The sequence below is a fragment of the Anopheles moucheti genome, chromosome 2 (genome assembly GCF_943734755.1).
Source record: "Anopheles moucheti chromosome 2, idAnoMoucSN_F20_07, whole genome shotgun sequence".
Lineage (NCBI taxonomy): Eukaryota > Metazoa > Arthropoda > Insecta > Diptera > Culicidae > Anopheles > Anopheles moucheti.
The window spans coordinates 1,968,380-1,988,295 of record NC_069140.1 but is presented as its reverse complement, the minus strand read 5'-3'; the positions used below and the strand labels follow the sequence as shown (position 1 = coordinate 1,988,295).

At 47.2% G+C, this 19,916-nt stretch overlaps 3 protein-coding genes across 5 annotated transcripts; 1 reads left to right on the top strand and 2 right to left on the bottom strand.

The window, feature by feature from the left end:
- Positions 1-81: 81 nt before the first annotated feature.
- LOC128309648 (uncharacterized) lies at positions 82-8,641 on the bottom strand. Of its 3 annotated transcripts, none has more exons than XM_053046082.1 (9): positions 8,365-8,641; positions 5,431-5,846; positions 5,243-5,351; positions 4,086-5,168; positions 2,392-3,024; positions 1,330-2,038; positions 1,022-1,259; positions 697-950; positions 82-513 (listed from the first exon to the last, which is right to left on the bottom strand). In XM_053046082.1, the coding sequence occupies exons 1-9, from the start codon at positions 8,389-8,391 to the stop codon at positions 326-328; spliced, it is 3,657 nt and encodes a 1,218-aa protein (XP_052902042.1). In that variant the 5' UTR covers positions 8,392-8,641; the 3' UTR covers positions 82-325. The 3 variants fall into 3 exon arrangements, with proteins under 3 accessions (XP_052902042.1, XP_052902043.1, XP_052902045.1); XM_053046083.1 differs by having other exon boundaries at positions 8,413-8,641; XM_053046085.1 differs by lacking the exon at positions 8,365-8,641 and adding an exon at positions 6,879-7,456.
- Positions 8,642-9,565: 924 nt separating this feature from the next.
- Positions 9,566-14,851, bottom strand: LOC128299228 (glutamate [NMDA] receptor subunit 1). The gene is made up of 12 exons (XM_053035122.1): positions 14,684-14,851; positions 14,238-14,360; positions 13,877-14,098; positions 13,584-13,786; positions 13,321-13,486; positions 13,142-13,247; positions 12,901-13,061; positions 12,425-12,641; positions 11,783-12,352; positions 11,429-11,702; positions 10,924-11,350; positions 9,566-10,820 (listed from the first exon to the last, which is right to left on the bottom strand). Exons 1-12 carry the CDS (start codon positions 14,849-14,851, stop codon positions 10,557-10,559), a joined length of 2,901 nt encoding a protein of 966 aa, XP_052891082.1. The 3' UTR covers positions 9,566-10,556.
- A 1,797-nt stretch (positions 14,852-16,648) lies between these two features.
- LOC128297383 (innexin inx7) lies at positions 16,649-18,446 on the top strand. The gene is made up of 4 exons (XM_053033014.1): positions 16,649-16,890; positions 16,974-17,248; positions 17,387-17,924; positions 17,993-18,446. Exons 1-4 carry the CDS (start codon positions 16,751-16,753, stop codon positions 18,297-18,299), a joined length of 1,260 nt encoding a protein of 419 aa, XP_052888974.1. The 5' UTR covers positions 16,649-16,750; the 3' UTR covers positions 18,300-18,446.
- Positions 18,447-19,916: the final 1,470 nt, after the last annotated feature.

Genomic DNA, 19,916 nt, shown 5'->3' with positions numbered 1-19,916 from the left:
ATTGCTTACTGGTTTTCTCAAAAAAATAACAAACCACGTTTCGCAATAACAAATAATACCAACTCCCGTACACTTGTCATTAAATTCACAGTTATTGCTTTTTATTGAAACGAACAAATACCTAGAATCATACATAATCGATAATAAACATCGTAATCAATATAGTAAGTAATAATCGTAGAATTCAAGTTTCTCGTACAAATATAATTGGATTAGTAGTTGAAGGGCCGAGGAGTGTTGGGAATGGAGCGGGGAAAGAAGGCGGGAGTTTAATAAATTATTCTTTCTTCCTTGTTTTGTTTACCCTTTCGCTTTGCTGTCTTACTTAAACGCAACTAAACTTTACACCGTCTTCACTAGAGAAACAGTTTTGGCAATGAAGTCGATACTTTCTAACGCGTACATCTATACCATTGGTGCCGTCCCCGAGCTTAACGTGACAAACGCAACACTTGAAGCATTCGATGTGGTAGAACAATCCCAGGCTTTCGATGGCCATCGCTGCACCCTTGCCTGTAGCGAAATGGTGAGAGAAAGAAAACACACATGAAGCAAAACGTAAGAAAAGCAAACGGAGCAATTGCATAACCAAGCCAACCCGGATAGAGCACAACAGAACACGTGCAGTTAGGCTGATTACGGTCTATGCAACAATGTCGTACGGTTAAGTTCGGGGATTGGTTAATCAGCACGTACCCAACTCTATTCGGCAATGGGAGCATTCTTTCTTTCCACTGACGCTCAACACTTTGTCACTTGTGTTGGAATATTTTTGCTGTTGCGAAGGAATTGGAGGGAGAGGTTGTTGCTGCAGCTGCTGTTGTTGTTGATGATGATGTTGCGGATGGTGATGGTGGTGGGACGGAGGCAACGATGGGGACTGATGATGGTGATGGTGTTTCATCGAGTTTATCATTGCCAGATCCGAATCTTCCGATAAGTTGCTACGGCTGAGCGGGCAAAACAGAAAATGTAGGGTCATTCAACTGGGTTGGGGCGATTGCTAATTAGTGGTACCTACTCCGAATTTTCCGGACTTCCCGCGTTCAGCTTCTGGACACGTTGCGTAATTGCATCGATGACAAACTTTGGCAATGGCCGTTTGACGTTGTTCGTGTTGCTCTTCTGATGCTGTTCGATGCGTCTTTGTTCTGCCTCTTGGACCAGCCAATGCTGTCCATACGGTGTGTTGTTTGGCCCACCGCCTCCCTGACCACGGTTCACCACCATCGTCTGTTGCTGTGTAATTTGTTTACTATCTGTATAAACGAAACGGGACGCATTATTTATGATCGCATTGTTTGTGTCACAAACCCCGCATAATCTCACCTTTGGGATGTTGCTCAAACATATTGTTGGACATTCGTTGTCCACCGCCAGCCGCATGATACCGGACAACGCCCGGTGGGAGTGAGGCGCGATCCAGCATACCATTTATCGTGGGTCGTGGCGCTATTGCGGGACGTTTGTCGAAAAATGGCCCCTGTACGGGTCGGTTATCTACTACCGGTGGCCAACAGGTCGAACCATCGAAGCTGGTAGCCGAATTGGCCGAATATTCCTCCCCGTACGAGGACAACGAGGATGGGTGGGAAGATGATGCTGCAACATTCGAAAGATTTGGCATGGATTCGCGGTGCAACGAGCCCATCTCGTATCCTGTGTTTGCATCATCTAGAAAGGGAGTATCGTACGATGCGTACGAATTAACGTTCTGCAGCGATCTACTATCGATCGCCGGCATGGAAGCCCGGTGATGCGGATGATGCAGGTTGTGATGGTGTGGTTGATGGGACAGATGATGCGAGTAATAGTACGGATGTTGCTGCTGCTGCTGCTGCTGTTGTTGTTGTTGCGGTGTACGTTGCTGAAATTGCTGCTGTAGCTGATTCGAGTGCGATGAAGGTTGATGTGGCGGCTCGACCATTCGAGAAGTATCTGATTTTGTCAGTTTCTCGTACAAGAGTTGCTTCTCTCTTCGCCGCTGCAATTCCTCCTGTTCTATCTGCAGAAGCTCTCTTTCTACAATTACTATTTCCTAGTATGCAATAGAAAACACAGTGCCCATGAACGTTATCATATACAAAAGGTTTTGCTGGGTGTTACATAGTGTTGTAGCCAACGTTTAAAAAATCTTGAAAATCAGATAACAGATCGCCGAAATATTGCTGGGCTTTCCATCGGTTGGCAGAAAGCTCGTTTGAAAAATCGCGAAAATTGTCCATCGATCACCTGGCCGATTTCACTGTCAAATACTTCTAAACCACGAAAAATTTTAAACGATTCAATTTCAATAACAAAAACGAGCAATGCTATCCACGTTATTTGGAATAAAACATTGGTGTTCCACTATGTCCTACAACCCCGTATAGCATAAAATTTGGCCCTTACCTCATGTTCGCCAGCATCATACAGCTGATGATGGTGTTGTGATGGTAGTGTCTCGATCCGATTACTGTACACCATCATCTCCTGCTGATCTTTGTCCCTTTCCTGCTCCTTCTCTTGTTCGTGTTGCTTTTGCTGTTGCTGATGTTGTACTTGCTGTACTACCTCGTAGCTCTCCAGACTTCTCCACTGCTCGTCGGACAAATGTTCCTGTCGGTGGTGGCCATTATCAATAATATTCTGCTCGTAGGCATTCGATGAGTGTACGTCGTCATGAGTATTGCCGTTGCCATTCGTTTGCATCAAGGTCAACGGTGCTGCATCTTTCCGCATCCAGTCCGTTATTACTGCTCCGGCCGTTAACGGTTGCATCTCCACCTCGGTCTCCTCATCAACGGGCGGTGGTGGAGGCTTTTCTTTTGGTGGGGTTAGTGCTGATTTCGGCAGAGCCATCAGTACGATCTGTTCGTTGTTCAGTACCTCATTCGTGGGAACATAATCGGACGCTAGTGGGACCACGCTTAGCGGCACTATTTCTGCATCCTGCGGGACAGAAACTGGTGGTTCCGCCGTGCCCGATTCGTTCAGCTCACTGTCCATCTCTTCAAACGCCACATCGAGGGCATTATCGAGTAGCTGATGGAGAGATACAATCATAAAAAAAACACATGACATCTTCATAGCTGTACGGTGCCAAAGAGGTTACATGTTTCGGCATTGTGCCTAAAACATTACGCTCTTACTCATTCTTATATTGCATCATAACTATCCATTGTATCCTGCGGACATCCCTCTAATCCATTCCTATTTCTATCCTCATACCTTCGCCAAACGATCAGGCAAGATCGTAACACTCGGGACATAAAATTTGCTGTATGCGAGGATTTGATGGTGGGGGCATTCAAACGGGTGAAAAAATGCTGGGTTTTGCGCGCAGGAAAGTAGAAGGCGTAGGCTTACACTACACAACGACTTGTTGCACTTTGCACATTGCAACCAGCGTTGAGTGGGTTGACAGTGTATATGTAGTTTAGACAGACGCTGCCCGTGCCGCTTCCTTTAAAATAGTGTTTAAAATGCGAAACAGAGCCGATTGATAACCTTGAACGGTCAGGAGTAACGTTAGCCAACCCAAGTTCAACTCGAAACGATAATGTTATTAAAACACGCTATGAATGAGGGATGGCGCCAAAACGATATTTTTAAACATCATGCGTTGCCAGCACCGGCAATGGAATGTGAACACTACACCGCCTCGTCCACGAACATAAGAAATGTCACGATGAGTCAATCCTGATGCACAGGCACACGATATTACCACATCGTCGTAATGAGATATTAACGACAGTAAATAAAATAAAACCAACTTCTTGGCACACGGATGGAATGCGCCAAAAACATAAATTACTCATACGAGCAAACCATGCAAAGGAAAAGAAAATTAAAAAATACTAAAACATTCGCATAACGGAAGCCAACAAAAAAAAAACGCTCCCGCGTTCATTCTAAACGGAACTCGATGACAAGTTGCCAAAAATTGCCAGACTAAATTGTAAAGCAAAAACCAAGTCGCATTCCTTCATAAAAAGCACGCAAAACCTAATTCGCGTTACTCACAACAGCGAGAAAAAACGCAAGAAACATGCATTGAAAACGTGCACATGCACTTGGGCAGAAAGACGCACACACGTACATACCTGTCCATTGCTGCAATCGGTGTCCGAAAATTCACTCGCCGAATCGAGCGTCGTCGAACGGACGGGACTCTTGCCTGGTACGTCATCCGTTAGCAGCAGTAGCGACGGATCATTCTCGTCCGCCTGTGACACGACCGAACTGCGCGACAGGTCCGTCGTCGATTGGATGCCGCTGTCCTCGCAGTAATCGGCCCCGCCATTCCGCTTCAGCTGATTGAGGGCCAGCTCAAACCGTCCCGTGCTGCCATTAATAAAGCCAACGTTTGATTCCGAGCGACTCTTCACTACCGTGCTGCTGCTGCGACTGCGTCCGCCCACGTGTTGCTGCTCGTGTTCTTCCGCTATCATTTCATTCGATTGATACCGCTCAAACATAGCCCGCCGCTCCCGGATGCTGCCAGCAGCGAACCATTCGGAGGAGGAAGCCGAACCGGGTTCCTCGTTAGGGGACGGTGTATCTTCGCCCGGAAAACGTTCCTGTTGCGTAGGTGCAACGTGTTGGGGTTTCGGTAGAGCGTTCGTCTGGTCGGCGGCCGCCACCGTCGTGTGGGCCATTTGTTGAAACTGTTCGAACAACCTTCGCCGCTCTATCACGTTTACCTTTGGACTTGCTTCCTGACTTTGTTCCTGCTGCTCGCTGTTGCCCATTTTTGCCATTCTACTCTCTAACGGTTCCACCGACACCAAGGGGGGCCTTTCGTCTCGTTTCACCTCCAGGGTGGAAAGCTTCTGAGTAATGCACTCCAAAGGTGCCTCCTGTACATGGTGCTGCTGTTGATGCACGTCACTATCATCGCACGCGCTATTGCTTTCATAATTATCATTACTATTGCTTTCAATTGAGCTAACTACGGACGAACTCATCGTGTTGGTCGTCATAATGCTACCGCTTAACATCGGGGCCCTGTTCTGGGTCATTTGCGGAAATTTGGACTTGTAGTTTTCGATCGCGAGCGAAAACTCATTCATTTCTGGAGCTTCTCGCGTATCGTCCGGATCCGGTGTTTTTGATTCTCCGTCGGTGACCTTGGAAGAGCAGCAGCTGCTGGTGTCATCTGTTCCACGATCGTCCGTCGATTCGTCCTATTTTAGATCGTTAGGAAATGTTAGGAAATATTGGATAAATTAAAACATAAACACATTGGACGGAAAGTCACCTTGTACTGATGTTTTGTAGAATCTCTAGGATCATGCAGATCATCACTAAAGCTTCCACCCTCGTCATCATCCTCGTTCTCCGGTAGAATAAAGCGTCGCTTCGATCCACTGCGTAACATTTCAATTGAAAGATAACACAATATGATCACGAACAGCACCCTCCTGTCTCAGTTCACCCGTAACCTACCTGTTTTCCAACATTTCCGAAAACGTTTTCGATTTTTTACGTCCCCGGCATACCTCCTCCTGTTCGATCTTCTTCGCCTCGGTGATCTTGTCGATAATGTGCTCCACCCGTTTCCTGCGCGATGACTTCCAATTGTCCAAATTGCACTGCCATTCCTCGGCGTCCTCCACCTCCCGGTGCGTCTTCACCTCCAGCTTACGCTCGGTCGACGGCTTTGCCTTGTTCGGATCGTACAGCTTCGCCGGCTTAATCTGTACGAACTGCAGCGGATCGTAGGCCGGTTTGGGCGGTGCAGCACGCGTCACCCGGCTCTTTTTGATGAACTCATCTGTTTCAATGTGGTTGTTGTTGCTGTTTGTGGTGGCGGTGGTGGTGGTGGTTGTGATGCTGCCGTTGTTCGATGATGCTGCCGCCATCTGCGAATAGGGTTGTGCAAGCGCCCGGACGTGATCCGGATGGGCCCCCAAAATTAGATTCGGTTTTGTTTTCCCTTCTGTTTCCGGTCGTATTTTTAAAATACAAGTTCTCTAGACTGATGTGATGTTTTTTTTTACTTTTTTTTGCGCTGTCCTACACAAAACCATATGTTTGCTAACGCTATCTTAATGTTTTTTTTTCGGAATGGATAAAACTGACTTTAGCCCACATTAGCTAGAAGCGCACAACAAGGTGACGTTGCGTAACTTGGGTGCGTTGAAAACTTGCTAAATGCGTATCTACGTAAGGTGACGAGATTTCAGGCCTTTTTTTGCCTCACTATCCCTTTAATGGTAGTGTAACTTTCGCCTACGTTGCAGTTTACCGAGCACAGCGATACACACACACACAGTACGCTACGGGCAAGTGAAAAACAATTACTGTCCGCCCGTGTGTTCGTTGTTATCATCTGTTGTGGTATCCGATCTAGTGTGCTGCAATGACTGCGATTGGTACACAGCCTCGAGTAGTTGACATTAAATGATCAAAAATCGAGTGCCGATGGTGTGTGCGCCCTATGAAAACGATAGGAATGAGGGCCATTTTCCGCCCCAAAACAACAACCCTCGTTCGGGGGAGGAGGCGAGAATTGAACAATGGAACAAATGGGGATACATCATTCGCTCATTAGTCAATTGCTGTCTTTAGAAACCCGTCCGTATCTTCCGTTCAAGATTGTCCCAGCGAGCAATAAGGAATGTTTTACAACCCAAATCGGTCATACTCTCCAAAACCCTGGGAAATGGGAAGGTGAGGCTTCGGACAGAAGAGTGTCACTTCAGATCCAAGCGCCACACATAAAAACTCCATCAAACGTTTGTTTAGTTTTTTTTTCTCCCCTTCTCTATGTTGTTGTTTCTTGTTCTTCCTTTTCTTATGCTGCTTTCCACGTCCCAGCAAACAGATGGATGCTAAACTGAGACGAGCGCTGGACAAGGGTGGTTCGTACGAATGGAAAGGGTGAAAAGTACCGTTAGTCTAAGCAGGCAGCGGCCAGTAGCGCAATCTCTAAACACTTTTCTCTATGCGCTGAAGAACGACGTAACGGACCGCGTAGTGAATTTAAGCAAATCCTCACATAAACACACTACATTCCCGATTGGTAGCACTTCACCACTGCACTGAACCGGTGGCAGATGCAGTGTGCTTCACGGCACGATGCACGAAACTCCACACCGAGAGATTCCGATGGGGAAAATTGTTCCACTATATTCACTCCCGCCAGCGTGACACGACGGCATTCGATTGTCGCGCACGCAGAACTCACGCTTCCCGGTCGCGGCTACGGATGCGTGCGCGCGCGCGCCCGTGTTCGACCGATCTGCTCGAACTCCCCTATCTTTTCTCGAACTGTCCGTCCATCTGTCCATCGATCGGAGCCACAGGTTCGACTCGGGTTTCCTTTCGTTCGAGAGTGACAACAACGCGGCGCAACGCCAGCCAACGTTCCCTCGGAGCGATTGTTGGTGTATACGCGCGCGCGCGAGTGAACAAGGCAGGCCCTGAGAGAAAACCTACTTTGATCCCATTCCAATCTCCGTTGCGTTTCTCACCCCTCGCCCTCGCACCCCATTAACACTTCCCCCAAAACACTTGCTTGCTCGTTTGTTGCTGCTGCTTCCACAACCTGTCGTCGTCGTCGTCGTCGTTCCTCTAATTCATCATGCAACCCTTACCTCCCTATCTATGTCGTCAGGAGTTTCGACCAGGGGGTGAAAGATGGAAACTATTTAGATGCAAGGCGAAGAAAACATGCGAACAAGCGAGACGGCACACGGAGGGAAACTAATCCGACTCTAACGTTCGCTTGTCCATCCCCAATTGCATCTACGCGCTCCGTCTGCCACACACCTTCTACTAACTATCTACTGTTGTGTGTATGTGTGCATGCGTTTGTGTGCTTATGTGTCGATCCACCTGTTTCAGCCCACCTTTGCAAAAATCATATTTACTTGGTCACGGGCTTACTGTAGATTACCGTAGATTATCTCGCCGAGCGCGCGTGTGTTGATGGAAAAACATTGCCACCCCAAAGGGTGGCCACCCAAAACACCCAATCTGCGCCTAGCATGCATATCACCCCCTCCGAGTTGCAATTGCAGGGTGGAAAAAGAGCTATAAAATAATACCGACAACAAACATTTTATTTACATCGCGGTTATCTTTCTCCTCCCAGCCCCCACAGCTCCACCCGAAGGTGGTTTGTGGTCACGAAAAGCAAACCCACGAAATGGAATAAAATTAATATGAAAAAATGCTTTCACTGCCCTTACAAGCCTTCTCCCATTCCTTTACAACCAACCCTCGCCCTTTCTTCTTCTAACTTCTTGTTCCTTCTATCCTTCCTAACCACAAGGGTATGTTACTATTGTGCCTCCCCATATGATTTGTTAGTAGTGAGTAGCTGTTGCGTTTGTGTTGTTGATGTTGTAGGGTGCTACCGTTGTTGGTACGCACTGGGGGAGGTGTCTCGCTGCGTTGCATTACCCTAAAAAGCAAACAAACCGTGCACACGCTTCTGCTGCTGCGGGAGCTCCGTGTTGGTTGTGTAGGGTCTACGCACGCAGCTAGCCTACGGGCCTACGTCACAACTTTTTCGGTGCCTACACAATGTCGCCACTAGTACACACTGAACTGCCCTAACACCCCCATCCACGGAAAAAACCCAATCCAAGCAACGAACGTGATGTTTTTAACCGATATCTTTTCGCCACTAATTCACAACTGCACAATGACGAACACCTCCGCCTCCAGCCAGAAACTTTTTGTATAATTTTTTTGTTTACGTTCAAAGTAGCTGTCAAATATCCTGTTAATTTAACACAACAGGTGGCGCACCGGTCAAGGTAGATGACACACCGGGGAAAATGCATCACAACGTTTCGCTGTGCATCGCACTGTAGGCAATTGAACGCAATTCATTCTTATAAACTCCCAATTTACGTATGTTTATAGAATACATTTCAGCGACAATAATTGAGCTGTTGTATCGCAATGAAAGAAATGTTCAGGAATGTTCCGTGCCGTGGTACACAAAGTCGCCCAGTGGTTGTCAATCGTGTATTCAAAGGTGAGAGATGATGCTTCTCTCTGTTTGGAATAATGATGAGCAGTACAACAGTAGCAAACAGTTGTAGCGCTTTGCAGCTGGTTGCCATAGAAACCAAAGGAATTTTAAAAATTCAACGTTAAAGAATTTCCCACTTGCAGAGAACAGTTCAAATAAATTGCTGGATTGAGGATCAATGCGACGCCGACAAAGTACCTGGTTACCGGATTCGTTCTGAGTCGGGTAGCAAAGTATCTGTTGACGGCAACGATCTCGAGGCAGAAGAGAAGTTCGTTATCGAGTATACGTCTAGTTTATGAAATTACGTGTTGAAAGTGTATTCGGACTAATTGATAATCCAGCATCGTAAAGCCACCAATCGGCGCGTATCGAATTTCAAATATTTTTCCTTTTTATTACTCAGTTTGTTCATACATAATCAATATAATGACTGGCTGTATATTTGTTATCGTTTTGCCGCCTCCATCTGGGTTCTTTTTTGTTCTTTTTACTCTAAGTTTCCACATCTTCTTATACATGTTAACAAATGTTTAGCATCATTGCATTTTTTTAGTAAGGGTTTTGGCATTTTAAAATGTTAATGTTACGATTTTAAACATAGACTTTTATCATCTATTCCTTTAGTTTAATGTACGTTTAGCTACTCTGTTCTGGTTGTTTTTTTTTTTTGTTTTGTTTGGCATTACGTCTTGTGCAAATGACTGAGCATGGTTAATTTCTTTTTTGTTTTTTGGTTTTTGGTTTTGTCGTCCCATCCGTTTGTTAACAACTAACAGTGATAAAATTACTTTCTTTTTTCCTTTTTTGGCTAGTACTGTTCTCTTTTTTGTTGGGAGACGTTAGGCTATCAACTACTGTTATGCAGGACGATACGGTGCACCGGTTTGAGCGGTTCGTCCTTAATTCTTTCGTTTCTTTGGTTCACAAAAATATATCTCAAAACTCGACACAACAACGAAAACGAAAGTGTGGCAGTTAAAGGTTAACACATGCTCGAGCGCTGCTTAAACAAATTGTCTCTTGGAGACGAAACAAGTTATATGTTTGTGTGTGTGTGTGTTTTTTTTTGTTTGTTTGTTTGTCCTTTTTAGTTAACTCACTAGCACCTGATACAAATGCACTCGGTTCGGCGGCTATAAGTGGATGTACGACAACGGTGTACCAAATTCAAAAACGATGCTTAGAACGCGGTTGCGAAACATGGAAACCATAAAACTGATTGTACTCACACATGCACACGCACACACACGCACTACCCCGCCGCGTATCCGGCGCGAATCCTTCATCAATACAGGCGGAAGAATTGTCTTTTTTGTTTGCAGAGTGTTGTTAAAAGTGTATACTTATCTAACGAATGTAAACAATTACCTGTATTGAACAACACGCACACGGAATTGGAGTTTTCTTCGGTTAGCTTCCTTTTTTCCTTCCCGACTCAACGATTACTTAACGGTTAGTTAAAGTGTTTGGCTACACTCATCATTAGGCGCAATTTGGAGACCGGTGGGGTGGATGGATACGGTTCCGACCCTATTCAAAGTTCCCTCCGATAATTTGTTTGTTTTTTGTTTTGTTTTGTTTAAACTATCAAATGAGACACATCGGTTGCGTAAGTGGGCATATAGCGCGGCGGAGGTTTGCCGGCACTATTGTTCTTCCGGTTCACGATGTACTCCTTGTCCTTCGGCCATGCCCGTTCCGGTGTGCGCGGAAGCGGCGGCAGTATTGGGTAGCGGGTCGTTTTCTCGGCATTCTGGCTCGACGAAACGGACTTCGACACCGAGTTCAAACCCACGTTGTACTGCCGTTGCATCGCCAGGGAAGCACGTAATGTTTTTCGTTTCTGTAAAGCCCGCAAAACCACAGGAAAGAAAAATGAATGAAGATTAGTCGAAAATTCGCTCCAAATCACTAACACCGAGATCCAAATTTCCCACCGCCCTTACCTCGATAGTGCCGCGCCACTTGTCCGCTGCATGGCGTGCAATTTCCATCTTTTTCTGCTTCTTTATTTGGTGCTTTTTGTAGACCACCTCGATGATGATTAGCCCGATGCCGCCGACGATACCCGCACCAACCAGAATGAACACACCGGCCATATTCTTCAGCCCGAGTGTGTTGGGCGTCTTCTCGAACTGTTCACACTGCTGCACGTTCCCGTGGAAGATCCATTCCTTGTCGAGCGACTCCATGAAACCACTCTCGTGGAAGTCTAATATTGCTAATGTTACCGCATCCGTCCAAGGGGACGCTTTCTGCAATCCCACGCCGTAGCCGCTGCGGCCGAACAGCTCACCCGCCGTGACGAGTTCGCAGTCCTTCGATGCTTCATACTCGAGCCGCGATGAATCCCAAATAAATGCCATAAGCTTGCTGAAATTGTTACGAACGTAAGCAACCCACCAAATGTCACCAGAACATGCGTAATGCATGAATCGTGCAGCCACTCACCCATCCTTCACATCCTGAATTGCTTGTTCGGCGGTATCATAATTATTGGCCTCCATCGTACGGTACATGTTGGACAGCTCTACCTGCCGCCGGAAGTACATATCCACCGAGGAACCCTTCACCGTGGCACAGGTAAGATTCTCCATCGTGTTGCGCAACCTCGCATCGTTGATACCGGTCAGCTTGGTTTTGGGTCGCTCCAACACGAGGAAAGCGGCCAGGTTAGCAGTATACGAGGCGACAATTATCATGGCAAAACCGGCCCACACCATACCTGAAAGCGGGAAGAGAAATGGAAACTTGGTCAATCGTTCGGCAGGGCAAGCGCCGAAAGGCCATTGGGCAAGCCCTTACCAAGCACACGAGCCGAGAAGCTTCTCGGAGTGCCTTCACCAATGCCACTGTTCAACAGTACGCCCCAAGCGAACCAGATCGCGGAGCTGAGGTTAAGTGCGTCCTCCTCCGTTCCATCATTGCTAGACAGCTTGAACCGTCCGAACGGGGAAAAACGATCCAACAGGTACAGGACGAGCGCGACCACATGCACCGACACCATCACAAGTATCCAGAGCGTGTTGCTGAACGGTTGCAGGAAGGAAACGAGCGTACTGGAGCGGGACGGTTTCTTCTCCAGGATCGTAATGCCCTGGTATTTGAACGGTTTGGAAAACTCGATAAACTCCGCACGCTCGGGATTGATCGTGAGCGGTGCCACGATCAGATCGGCCCGTTCCGCAACCAGCTCCCCGATCAGTCCATTCCATTCCTTCTTCACGGTGGTACCGATGCCGGTGGTATGGTTTTTCAGCTGATAATGACCAAACTGACCATCGGGAGACAGTGCCAAATCGTACGTAAAGTTGATCCGCTGGGCGAGTGCTTTCAGCAGATCGATACAATAACCTTTGCAGCAATATTCTTGTTCTGAAACCCGGGGAAAAGGTGTACCTTAATTGCTTGAGCTGGTTCTCGTCTACGTCTCGTCGAATAACTCACCGTTGCCATTGGTAATGTTGAAATGCGGACATACCACCTCATCATCCGCACAGTCAATTTCGTCGTCCAGCAGCTTGCGTGCGTACACGAACGGTTTCTCCTCGATCGTCAGCACCTTCAGGTGTGTCGGTATCATAATACCTTCCGGCTTCTTACCCGTATTTCCCGGCCACGTTATGCTGCTGTCATTTATCTTGAGACGCATCTTACGCTTCTCCTGCAAACGTACGATACAGAGGGGATTAGGATAGAGTTGCATTTAAAGCCACGGTCTTGCACATGATGCAACATGCGCGGATGGGGCTGTAAATCTATCTACACTACATTAATTTTACAATGTCTGAAATTTATGGTCTAGAGTTCCGATAAGTCGTATCAACATATACGTGACAATTCAAACGTTGCCATCCGTGGAACGCGCTGTTGAGGGATTCGGCTTCAGAGACTCTCCGTGGCCTCTCACCGAACATACTCACCGAATCATAGTGGAAGCTTCCAACTTTTACGAATGAATGGTTCTCGTGCACATTGATAACGTCGTACTCCGCGTACATACGGTCACCGTTATCGTCGAACGCTACCTGCCCCGTTTCGCCGCGGATGTTTCTCGTCTTCAAGTATCCAAACAATCGCTTGCCTGTGTGAAAAACGTGTGAAGAGGAGGGATTTGTTTAGCACAAAATCCTTGAGGGTTTCCTGGAGCACACAGCCACTTACCCGACTCCCAGATGGCTCCGGAATCGTCACAATCCTTCGGTGCTTCGGTGATGGTTTCGTTCACCGTCATTTCCTTGATTGCCGATGCCAGTATGTAAATAGCATCCTGGAAATTATTGCAGCCAAACACACGAGAAGTTAGACGTAGTAATTCTCCACCTTGTTTGCACTACCCGTACCTTTATGTGATCTGTTTCGTTTTCTGCATTATTGAGCTTCAATCCGATGATACCGGTTGGAGTGTTGTTTGCACTGAGCGCCTGTTCAGTGACGATCCAAATGTGCCCGTACTCGGTCATGTTGTGGATGGCAGCGTCACGGAAAATTACATACGCATCCTCTTGGCTGCAATTGGTGAAACGAAACGAAGTGGATTGAGGCGTTTGTGCAAAAGCGCGAACATACAAAAGCCAGACGGCTGGAGCGCCCTCTCGCGCATTACCTCGCATAAAGCAAATATACACGCGATTGTGCTGTTTTCATGTCCATAAGATAGGAGCTAAAGCTATCCAATTTTGGTTCAAATTCGACGATCGATTCAACCGTCGCCCGAACATCGATGTCGTCATAGTTTGTCTGCGATGTCGTCTGGAAGCGGCCCAGTACGGCCCGTCCATCCGTATCGGAGCTGTGGATGATGATAACCTAGTTTGGGGTTTGGTGGTGGAAAAAATGAAAATGTCCAGTGAGCGGAACTATTCCATGAGGGGGAGTATTTTGCAACCTGCCAAGTACCTTCGTGTAGCCGAAGTGACTCAAAATTTCCAACCAAACGTCCGCCTGGTGGTAATATGGAGGCACCGTACGTAGGAACGACACGTGAATGTTCTTATCAGAGAAGGCTGCCTCACGCGACGAGATCCCGATGACGGGAATTTGGTAGAATCCGCTGGTGTAGCTGACGGCCGCTGGGGACAGATCGCCAGTCGGTTCGTGCGATACCACTACCGCATATACCTGGCCCGCCCCACCATATACGCACACACACACACGCACACATAGCATAAAAGTATAAACAAATATTAATTTAAATTGCACTACTTTACAGTGAACTGTTATAAAAAAGCATGGGAACCACCCAATGGGGTGCACCTACCCTTCGGGATATCAGGTGTTTACAAACATTGAGCGCTGTTTTGATGGGATTTTTATCGATCCGAATCGTCTTATCGTAGTAGGTGGTACCGCGTGGAACATACTGTTGGTCAAAGTTCAGATGCTGCAACGAAACAGAGCACGGGGATGTGAAAGCGAGAAAATTGCAGCGGAAAAACGGCACACGCATGAATTGATTCGGGCACGGGCACGGCCTCGGAGTGCCCCCGCGTGATAAACAACACCCTCCCTTCCCTGCTCCACCCATTTCCCACAGTTACAACAATGACCACACGCGCGCACGCCACCCCACACGCACACACACACACACACACCTTTCGGCGCACTGCGCGCGTCCCTCTGTGTCACCGTCTTTGACAGGGAGGGGTGTGCAGAAAAGAGAAAAGGAAAAAAGGTGACAACGAAACTTGGTTAGATAACACTTACCGCAATCACGGTACCGAAGTGTGATTCACTCTCGTTATTGCTCAGCACACCCCCGATGTTGTAGTAGGAAGGACTTTCGCTGCCGGTGGGTTTCTGGGCGAGCAGAGCCTGCGGTATCATCAGGCTCAGCAGCAAACAGGACGCGGGCAGCATTCGTGTTAACTTCATTTTACAGGCGTACGACCTTAGCGGGCCTCTTTTCGCTTTTCACTGCATAGCACTTTCCGTCCACTGCACGCACGCACGCACGCAAGCACTCACACACACACGAGCGCGCGTCAAGGGATGTCCTTTTTCGCGAGAGGTCGTTCGTGGTGTTTCCCTTTTCGTGCTGGTTCTGCTAGTGGCAGCAAATGTCGTCCCCGTTTCGCTGTACACACACAACACTGTCGTCCCGTCACTACGGGGTAGCACGCCTAATTCTTGCGCAATTCCTTCAGTCCATGCTGCTGGGTCGGAGTGTGCGAAAATGCTGAATTTTGCCACATTTTTTCCACTGAGCGTACCACTAGGCGCTGGCGAGCGAGGAAAAAAACGGCCACTCCGCTAGCTGTCAAACGGTGTAAGGGATTCCAGTACATGCCCTCCTTTTGGGGCCAACAGTAACAAGCGTGTTAGGGCGTTAAAGATCCCATCCCTGTCGGACGGACTGCGCATGACGGGCGGACATCCTAACAACAGCTGATTGATGAAGGACGCGAATAGCAAACCCACCAGCGCGAGCGAGAGAGAGGGGCAGTGAGAGAAAGTCCTTACGCGGAATGCGTGAAATGCTCCCGTGGCGAGAGGACACGACAGGCACAACTTATTTACATTCCGATGGTGCTATAAAGCTTTTATTACCGGAAACTGGTGGATTTACCGTTTTGGACAGTTTTCATTTAACCTGCACAGATTGACCGTTAAACTGATGCTGACACGAAAGGGGACACGATTGTTAGAGTACGATTCTTTGAGTCCGAAAGCAATCGCCTTTGTCCTTTAACCAGTTGTTTATTTAATTAGTAGCTCAAAAGTTGAATACACTCTGGTTCGAACGAACGAAGATCACTTGAACATACGTCGTTCTCGAGAGCGTACGAGCGAAAACTCGAGTGGCTGTCCTGTGCTGTGCCGCTAGGACAGCACTCCATCTTCTTGGGCATAATTCTACAGAAGTACGAACATTTCTACTCGCGATCATCCTTTACTCTAGTTCCTTCCCTTATCGGTATACATCTATACATCTTTATGTCCTGTCCCGACCTCTAGGCGATATATCTCCGCTTCTATGTAGTTCCAGTACTCACATACGCCTCTGAGGCATGGACTTTGTCCAAAACTGACGAAACCCTCTAAGCCGCGTTCGAGAGGAACACGCTCAGAACGATTTTTGGTCTCGTATGTGTGGAATGACACTGGAGGAGCTGCTACAATGACGTGCTCTACGAGTTGTACGACGAACCCACCGTCGTACAGCTGATTAGACTCACGTCATGAGAACTACACCGAACTATCCAGTCTGGTCATCGACGGTGCTCGACCGTGAACGGTCATGAGGACTCCTGCAGCAGGCCAAGATCGCCGTAACGTCATGTAGTTTCGGATTAGTAAGTAAGTAAACCCTATCAAATATCACGAGTAGCTAATAATTCTAAACGAATACTAAATTTTAAAATTCCCCAACATGCCATTGAACGGCAAAGGCAGAATTCTGTGCCAGATGTACGCGCACTCCATATGATTATGAGGCACCTGTGTTTACCTCCTCCAATGCCCAACCAACCCAACCTGGCTCCGAAAGGACTGTGAACGTATCTATCTATCAGCTAGATACGTTTGTCCCGAACAGTAGGACCGCGGCGACACGGCATCCCCTCCCTCCTACACATGTACGTCAGGGCCATACCTACCAAACAGACCCGATGATGATAACGCGTTATCGCCCCTCACGAGAGTCTTTAGTTTATCAAGCCCTGGCCGAGACATGGCATTTCTTCGCAAGCCAGACCAGTTTCGTGCGTTCCGCCCAAACCATTGTGTGCATCAAAACATTGTCGGTGGTTAAACACCTGATCCGGGGTCAGGATGCTCAATACATTTTCCGTGCTTTCGCCACACCTGAAGTTTAAGTATAAGTTCGTTACGATCGACAACTTGGCGTTTAAGTTCCATTATCGGGCCACGTTTATTATGCTGCTAGTGTGTACCCTTCTAGTGACATCCAGGTGAGGTCCACTCGACCACCAGCGTCGTGGCAAGTGCCTCTGTATCCATGTTCCAACGTTCTTCTCTTTGTCCCATCGTTCAGACAGTACATTGGAGAGCACATCCGGTGTATTACGGGTGGTTCTATACCGGAGCATGTCATCAACACGTTCTGCTTCTTCACCACCACGTTTACCGTCATACGACACTACAACGAATCGTTGCTGCAGGATGGAGTGCTGCCACATCCGGGCATCGGTCCCATGTACAGCGAAGATCCGGTGAAGCACCATGCCTACTACCAGTGGGTTCCGTTCATTCTATTCCTGCAGGCACTGACGTTCTACGCCCCACATCTGCTGTGGCGTATGAACGAAGGTATGTGACATGGGTCGAGTTTCGTCACCCTACTGGAAAACGACCGTCCGTTTCTCAAGTAGAGCCGCACACACCATGAGTCACGGCGCGCACACACTCATTTGGCCCGTTTCCTTATCGCGGTCTCTTTATTTGTAGGTGGTCGGTTGAAGAATCTCGTCGATGGCTTACACATGGCACACCTCAGCGAACACTATACGGCCAAAGCGAACATTGCGATCGGTCCCAAGTATACGCTCCTGTCACGGGACACCGTGGATGCGAAACTGCAAACGGTAAAGCGCGAGTTTTCTAACCACTTCATGGTCCAGCGGCACTGGGCCTCGCGGCACATCTTCTGCGAGGTACTGAATCTCCTCAACTGCATACTGCAGATCGTCTTTACCAACATTTTTCTCGGGCGAAAATTCTGGAACCTTGGTCCAGCCTTTATACAGGAAGACTTTAAAGGCACGATGGATGTGCTCGATACGGTCTTCCCGAAGGTGACCAAGTGCCACTTCTACAAGTACGGTCCGACTGGATCGATCCAGAAACATGACGCCCTGTGCATAATGGCGCTGAACGTGATTAATGAGAAGATTTTCACCTTCCTGTGGTTTTGGTACGTGGTGCTGTTCTGTGTGTCCGTGTTGGCCATTTTGTGGCGCATACTAACATTAATCCTGCACAACAGGTAGGAAGTGGGTAGGATATGCACGAGGTTCGATACTAACGAGAGTCCCTTTTCCCCGTTTGCTACAGATCGTTCAAGTTCACGGCACTGATCCTATCGTTTGCCAGTCCAGGACGGTTAAATCCGCAGGATGTGGAGATTATTACCAAAAGGTTGCGTTTCACGGAATGGCTGTTCCTGTACTATCTGGCCAAAAACATGGATGCACATCTGTTTCGCAAGGTGTTGCGTCAGATAACGGATGAGCTGAGACAGCCGGCCGAGGACGAACTGGACGATCAGGGCATCGACATGGTCGATGGCGGACACGACGTGGACGATTGTGATACAGAGATGGTTAAACTGCGATACGAAGGTGAACACAAGAAGGCTTAAACCTGTGGTGCAAATACTGCACCACCATCACTGTGACAAAAGTATTATATTCTTAGCGTTTACTGCATACCTTTTACAATAAAGATTCGATATGGAACTCAAGTGCGATTTAGATAGTAGTACAACAACGTTGGTTGAACTGCGTGCACGGCAATGCGGAAACTGATGGCCAAATGTAGTTCTCTTTTCGACGACTCACATTTAGTAACAATACCCAAGTTTTCGCGAGCAATCCCGGATTTTTATCTTCACCATTCGTAAAACAGCCTCTAAGAGCTACTAGAACACATCTTCAATTCTTTCAGCTTACAAGGACATGTTTCGCTCCGGCTATCGTTGATATTATGCTCTATTCTCTAATACGAGAAACGTTATGTTGTTCAGGGGAGTTGGCCTTTATCCAGGGAAGCACGTGGCCGTTCAAAACACCGGTAAACAGTTTGTTAGTTATGGTAACACCTGTGTGAATAAAAACATTTCCGAACCGTTGGGCGTCACCAACGTTTTTTTTTTTTGGAAAATGTCCAGAAGGATGTTTAACTCTTTATTAGTGGAAGGACATTAACTCTCGTCAAATACATTAGATTTTCCTGGCTTCGATGGGTTGGACATTTATAAAGACGTTAGACATTGGACGTCTAACGATCCAACCCATGAAGACTTTCTTAGCCACTCACATGGTGAAGCGAGATCTACGGATATTTAATTCCTGGATTCTGTTGATCGGGGCCGTATCGCGAAGACACTTCTTGGTGCGATACACTGAAGAAAGATCGAACCAGTGTGCAATCTTCTTCGACATAGCCAAATGATGTAACTAATATAACGTCATATTATTTAAACCCAAACACATCAAAATTCAATCAATGATCAGAAACATAACAAAATGATTTGGGATAAGTGGACAAATACACTTTAATGTTATTGCCTGATGTGAATGAAGTTTTATGTTGAGTCAAAATAATTTAAATGAATACAAAGATTAATAATTTAACAATGTGACTGTACTCGGGGCGTAATTTCTAAAACAAACAAACCGCAAATATCCACCCCAGGTACCGTGATACACGGGTCCCACTAGCCTTTGTTTAATGGGATAACCGTGAACCCAACCCGGCACCAAAATTGCTCTCCTCATCGCCAAATTGCTTTCGTGTTTGGCGTCTCGTTCAAATTGCTGACTACAGTACAATGACGAGACCACCCGACAGCCGGCAACCGAGACAATAATAATTACTACCAGCGCATTTTACAACGTTGGAAAACTCTACTCAATGGGAAATATTCCCATGCCAATGAAATTGCCGTATTTCTGTAGTGTACAACAAACACACCTTTTGGTGAAAACGGGGCAAAAACGAAAGATACGCAATTTATTTTTAGTACCATCGTCGTCATATGCTTTCGTTATTAGCAAGAATTCGTTTGATCAGCTGATTAACAACCGCACTTCGTTGTTTTGTTCTGCTGACGACTCTCGCTGAATAACTTCAAGAATTCTACATCCAAGGTCTTCCGCAACGTCTCGGGTATTCAGGTTTTGTTTAAACATGATTCTTTTTGCCATGTTCGTCCGGTGCGACTGTTAATCACCAGAAATTAAATCCCATGACAGTT

Excerpts from the sequence above, each read along its gene's own strand:
- LOC128309648 (XM_053046082.1), bottom strand. The coding sequence starts at position 8,391 with ATGCAACGCAGCGAGACACCTCCCCCA. Across the intron at positions 5,169-5,242 it reads CTACAAAACATCAGTACAAG|GACGAATCGACGGACGATCG; the intron begins GTGACTTTCCGT and ends GATCTAAAATAG. Across the intron at positions 3,025-4,085 it reads CCGATTGCAGCAATGGACAG|CTACTCGATAATGCCCTCGA; the intron begins GTATGTACGTGT and ends TCTCTCCATCAG.
- LOC128299228 (XM_053035122.1), bottom strand. The coding sequence starts at position 14,851 with ATGAAGTTAACACGAATGCTGCCCGCGTCCTGTTTGCTGCTGAGCCTG. Across the intron at positions 11,351-11,428 it reads ATTCAGGATGTGAAGGATGG|CAAGCTTATGGCATTTATTT; the intron begins GTGAGTGGCTGC and ends TAACAATTTCAG. Across the intron at positions 10,821-10,923 it reads AGTGGCGCGGCACTATCGAG|AAACGAAAAACATTACGTGC; the intron begins GTAAGGGCGGTG and ends CGGGCTTTACAG.
- LOC128297383 (XM_053033014.1), top strand. The coding sequence starts at position 16,751 with ATGCTCAATACATTTTCCGTGCTTTCGCCACACCTGAAGTTTAAGTAT. Across the intron at positions 16,891-16,973 it reads ACCCTTCTAGTGACATCCAG|ACAGTACATTGGAGAGCACA; the intron begins GTGAGGTCCACT and ends CCCATCGTTCAG. Across the intron at positions 17,249-17,386 it reads GCTGTGGCGTATGAACGAAG|GTGGTCGGTTGAAGAATCTC; the intron begins GTATGTGACATG and ends CTTTATTTGTAG.